The sequence below is a fragment of the Calliphora vicina genome, chromosome 4 (assembly GCF_958450345.1).
Source record: "Calliphora vicina chromosome 4, idCalVici1.1, whole genome shotgun sequence".
In the NCBI taxonomy this organism is placed as follows: domain Eukaryota; kingdom Metazoa; phylum Arthropoda; class Insecta; order Diptera; family Calliphoridae; genus Calliphora; species Calliphora vicina.
This window is the reverse complement of record NC_088783.1, coordinates 109,309,933-109,315,932: the sequence shown is the minus strand read 5'-3', so window position 1 is coordinate 109,315,932 and position 6,000 is coordinate 109,309,933. Positions and strand designations below refer to the sequence as shown.

Here is a 6,000-nt window from a genome sequence, read left to right as displayed (position 1 = left end):
TGTAAAACTACTCCAAGACAAGTTAACTTTATATCAAGAGAGTTTAAGAAATTCCCAAATATAACTCCCCTAGATGTTTTCAATTATCTAAAATTGAAAATTAATTCTCGCACGTTCAGGCAAATAAAGCTGGCCTGGTTACTATCTACCATCGTAAAGCATCTTATTTATAAACAAATTTACTACTCCTATTCCAGCACGACAATGACCCTAAACACACCTCCAGGATAGTTAAATCCCTCCAAGTAGTTAAATCCCACCAGATCTCAAACCCAAAACATATGGGAAATTGTAGATCGGACAATTCGGACTCAAAATGATAATTTTATCCGATCCCACTTTAAGGGAATGGCAAAATATTTATTTAATCGGTTTAACGGAATCTGTTTAATGGAACCAGGGATATCCAACAAAATACTCAGTCACTAAAAGCGCCAGGCAATGTTTGTAAAAATTAATTCTAAGTTTCTATTGATTTGTCAATATCATAATAATGATGATTTCAATTTGCTTTCTATTTTCAGAACTTAATTATGTTCTTATTTTTTATAATAATATAATAAAAAAATTCAAATTTGTTTGAATTCGAAATCAAACTAATAATTGAAATATTTATGACAATCCACAGTTATTTAAACATGTTGGACTTAAATTTTAACAATAACTTTGTTTTGTTTTTGCTAATGTACTGGCTAAAAAGGAATTTTATTAATGTTTTAATAAAAACATTTTCTGGCTTTTATATATACTTAACGTTTATATAATAATAGAAGTCGTTTTTTGCAAATATCGTAGATAAAAACGAATTCCCAAAACGAGTTATTGATGCCCAAAGAGTTGCCCTTTATTTTAAGCTAAAAAAAATTACGGATATCTTTAATTATTATTTCATGTGGCATCATTCCTAAAGAACTGTGCTGCCATCACATATTTTGACAACTTAAAAGCTTCCCAATAACATCTGGTAGCACCTTTTACTAAAGTAAAAGCAGAAAAAAACAGGCTAAAATTTTATTCAGTTTTATTTTGCGGTGGTCATGTTTGGTTGTAAAACGGTAATGAAAATAGACGGCTAAAACACGGAATGTAACAAGAAAAGAAAAAAAATAAAGCTGGAACAAAATTTCTTAAAGAAATAAAGTAATTTATTACAAAATTTTCGCTATAATAAAAAGAAAATTGAAGTTTCTTGAGGAAAATTATAAAAGAAAAGCTTTTAAAAACTTAAAAAAGGCCAAAGTGGCAACAAAATAAAATATTGTATGAAAAAAAACGAAGAGGTGGAAGTAAAGAAACCTAGAAAAAAAAGAAGTGAAGAAAGATATTAACCATTTTTGGGTGAAAAGTTTACAATATAAAAAAAAAAATGAATAGATAATACGGCAGAAATTGATAATAAAATGAAATCTGAGACATTCGCTACTAAACATTGCTGGGGAAAATTATTGTTTTGAAGTGTAGTGAAAAACAAAAATATTTTGTGAAAAAGAAACCAAACACGCCCAATTCTAAAGTGTATAGGAATTTTAGAGTTTTATTAGATTCTTTTTTTTTTGGGGCTAAGCGTTGCCGTGATTTGTTTTAAATCTAATTGGATTTTTCATGCTTTTTTTTATGGTGTCAGTGTAGCAGTGAATCATTGAATATCTGTTTTTTCATAAATTTATTGCTGTTTTTTTTCTATTTTGTTTTTGTTGTGCCTGAGTTTATTTTAACGAGTTTTCGTCATCACATCAGTTGCGCGCCGCTGCTTAGAACTTTTTTGTTGTTTTTTTTGTATATTCGCTGATTTTGTTGTTGTTTAGTGAAGTTTTTCTTTTTAAAAATAAAACATAAACAAGAACAATAACAACAACGACTACAAGTTTTTCAGTTCAGTTTTTTTTATACTTATAGCGTGCGTGTATTTAATTTTTTATTTTTTTTTTACTTTTTCTATTAGTGAAATTGTTATTTGGTGCGTGTGGTGTTTAAAATTTTGTTAAACTCATTTTCAATTTTTTTTATACAATTTAGCTCATTTCTTTAGGTTTTTTTCTTTAAATTCTAATTGCTAAAAAATACTATAAAAAATCAACTCGTTTTTTCTTACTCCAATTGGAAAATACAAAAAAATACAACGCAGTGTTTCTCAATGTGGTTTTTTTTGAAGTGAACCTGAAGTTTAGAGTGTGCGTGTGTGTATTAAACCTTTGACAAAAAAAAAAACACAAACAAACGATAACAACAACTTTATTAATTAGTGACAGCAAAAAGAAATAGCAAAACATCAAATTCTGCTTCTTCAACTTGTCAATTAATTAACAAAAACAACAATAACATCAAGGAAACATAAATAACAAACAAGAAAGAACTCTTCATCATGGCGGATTTTGATCTAAATGTTGACAGTTTAATACAGCGTTTATTGGAAAGTAAGTATTAAATAAAATAAACTAAATGATTTTAAATTAAAGTAATTAATCTATAATTAGATTTATTTTTCATTATTAAATTTTAGTTTTTAAATTAATTTTTTTGTTATATTTTTTCTTTTTGGTGTGTCTGTGTTTGTTTTTCTCTTTAGCATTTTTTTTTTGTTGTTTTTGCTTTTGATTTATAATTATTTTTAATCGCCAAGACTTACCCCCATGATTAGGTGTGAATTTTATTGTTATTATTTTTATACTTCATTTTTTTAACGCAAAATTCAGCTGATATTTGAAAATCTTTCTTGTTAGTTTATTTCTAAACTTGTGTATACTTGATTTGTTGTTAGTTTTTTTATTTGTTTTGCTTTGATTTTTTTGAGGTCTATTTAAAGTCATCACAGTTTACCGCTATTTTTCAGCTAAATAAACATCAGTAAAAACAATTTAGCGCTTTTTATCGGTACAATATGTTACAAATTGGATAATTTTGGTTGTGTTAAAAAATGGGTTATTTAAGAAAGATTTCTTAAAAAATATAGAAATAGGTTTGTTTTTTTTTTTAAAAATATAGTAAAATTGAAATAATTAAATACAAATTTACAACTTTTAAACAAAAAAAGTCTTAAAAGTGGCTAAATTACTACTTTTTTTTAATTATTTCTAAAACAGTCAAATTTCAATTTATTTGATTCATTTACAATCGTAAACAGCTAAAATCGTAAATATCTCCTAAAATTATTATTTAATCTCATAGATAGATAAATTGTTGGTAAAATTTTCTTCATGTCAGAATATGTTTCAATATTATACATTCGATATTATCGAATATCGTGGATGAGATATTCAGCTTTATCGCGTAAATATCGTTGCAAAATATGTAGTATTGTATGACGAATAAAAGTTTTTATAACAATTCTACCAATTTTATTATATTTACTATTTTCATTGCCAAATCTGTTGGCTTCAATAAAATTCTTCAGGTTTGTTAAAGCCAATAAAGTCGAAGAATTACTCACAAATTATTTTTGATTCCTAATACTTAAGACAAAACTCAAATATAAGCAAAAATACTAGGACTAACTCAGTTTTTTTTTACCTGTTTTTAATCTAAATCTGGATAACTAAGACATTAACATAGAAAGTAAGGATTTCAAATGATAGACACTTTCCAACATCGTGTATAACGCTATAATAATTTCGACCGATAATAATTTATTTTTTTATTATTTCATACCAAATTAATTTTTAGTTTCGACTTATACTTAGGCTTGGTTATGTTATAAAGGCAGACAGTATTACAAGCTTAATTGGTCCATGAATTCTTCCCTTTACGATACCCTAAAGAATCATGTTTAGTTCTACAAGAGGTCCTTCACATGTCGGAAACCGGTTCAATGCCGAACCGACGTGACGTACGAATAAACGAATCCATCTTCCGAACATCCAATCCCGATAGATCCATTAGGCCGTGCATGAAAGGACTACCCATTGTCGTAGTCCTTGTACCGATAGAGCAGGGCAAAGACAGAGGAGATGTTCAACCGTTTACTCCTCGTCTTCCACATGACAACTTCTGCAGAAGTCATTGTAAGGAGTGAACCAAATAAGCGCTGTCCTATAAGCAGGGCACTTCGCAGAGTTATGACATTGACCTGTGATAGTCATAAACGGGCCTTTTAAGCCTCTATACCGACCAATTTATCAAACTAGACCATCTGAGCTGAGCAGACTCAAAAAATTTACGGTGTATATGTGATTTAAACAAGGAGAACTGTAAACTAAACAAAAGATCAATCTCGTCGAGATTCAGAGACGAGCCTTTTTTGGCCGTTCATCCGCGATAGTATTGTTGAGTACACCAGAGTGACCCGACACCCAGAATAACAACAGGTTAGCATGTCTCGCCATCTCGTTAAGAGACACCTGGCATTCAGGTACTAATCGGGATGTCGATTAGACCCTAGAGAGGGATTTGATAGAAGGTTTGCTATCAGTACAAATTCGGATATTCACACTAAACAATCTATAGTACTTTATCCAGTGTACCGCCATTTTGATGGCTGAAATCTTAGCTTGAATTACACTACATTGATCTGAAACAGACCCAGAATTGATACAGAAGAGCGTAAGGGTAAGGGAGTGCTGCAATTTGCAGGATTCTCTCAATTTTCCCGCAGTTACGGGATTTACTGAGAGCCCTCCACCATACTAGTACCACCATGTTAAATAGCCATTTCGCATTCCTAGGGTTTATTCCCCAGACTTTCCCAATAGCCGTTCTACAGATATAAATAGAAATAACTCCTTAGATGCTCTCGCTTGGATATCCAACCTCCAAGATACCTTGGATTCTAGAATTATACCCAAGTACTTCGCACTATCCGAGAGCCTGAAATCCACCCCGTTAAGTCGCCGTAATGGGAAGGAGGGTATTTTGTACCTTCTTGAAAAGAGCTCAAGCTTCCTTTTCCTAGTATTCACACCTAGTTTACTATCAGCGGCTAAGTGTACTAAGTGAAGTTGTCTGCTAATCTGTCAAGATATTTCTCAGAAATAGCCACAGCAACATCATCATTATATGCGAAAGTTATGTTCAATATGGAGTTTAATTTCATGAGCAGTAGATTAATGGCAAGATTCCACAGGATTCGTGATAGAACCCCTCCCTGCGGAGTTGTTGTTCTTGTAGCAGCGTGAACAATTTTACAATATTTAATCTGGCGGTTCTGCAAGTAGATCAAGTCCAAGAAATTTTGCTATTTCTAATGGGTGGGTCCATAAATCCACTGAGCGTAGTGAAGTTGGGTCGGCTGGACAGTTGAATATGTGGAGGGTGTCAAGGGGACCTTGACCACATTCTGGGCATAAGTTGAGGATGGTACGGTCTATGCGGAACCAGAAGTCATTAAGTCCGTTGGCCTATCCTGATCTAAGTTGTGCTAGAACGACTCTTGTTTACGCTCAACATTCATACGGTATCCTGCTATCGCGGAATTGATGGCGTCTCTATGAATGTCATTCCAAGCTGTCATATATGAGCTGCGATCAAATGGATCCAGCACATACCTCTCATGCTCTCCTCGTATTTTCTAAGGTCCTGCCTGACATTCTTCGGGGGAGATTCCAACTGTTTGCTGTTTAAGTCCGGGATGTCCCCGGAGGAATAATCTAAAAATAGTAACAATACCCATAGAAGAAATAATGGCTCTATTGGTCAGAAGTCTACCTATGAAACATATTATAAACTGATCTATATCCAGTCCATCCAAAGCCTAAAGAATCGTTTCTGGATCACATTGTTAAAGGCTCCTTCAATATCAAAATTCCATAAGCGAGTGTGGATCCGTTCATATCGACTTTAGAAATCGAAATAAAAATAGTTGAGCAAAACTAATATGCGTAATATATAAATTTCTGTCCGTCTGCGGTCTACATACTACCTTATTTTCTGTGAATGACTCAGCATAGTATATGTGAAATCATATCTAAGCTACTCTACTTCTATTGGAGGTCACTTAGTAGAATATAACTACAATTTGTTTGGTAAAATTTTATTTATAATACTTTTAGTTCAAGTTTGCAACAGATT

At 31.8% G+C, this 6,000-nt stretch overlaps 1 protein-coding gene across 2 annotated transcripts in view; it reads left to right on the top strand.

Annotated features, from left to right (window-relative positions):
- The first annotated feature begins 1,008 nt into the window (after positions 1–1,008).
- The window catches only part of flw (flapwing), a 106,617-nt gene continuing 101,625 nt past the window's right edge, over positions 1,009–6,000 (top strand). Inside the window, exons 1-2 of one of the 2 annotated variants that reach the window (XM_065507047.1) lie at positions 1,009–1,055; positions 2,017–2,414. In XM_065507047.1, coding sequence (XP_065363119.1) covers positions 2,363–2,414 — 52 coding nt within the window. In that variant the 5' untranslated portion in view covers positions 1,009–1,055; positions 2,017–2,362. Of the gene's footprint in view, positions 1,141–2,016; positions 2,415–6,000 lie in introns of both variants that reach the window. The other variant, XM_065507046.1, reaches the window with a different exon arrangement.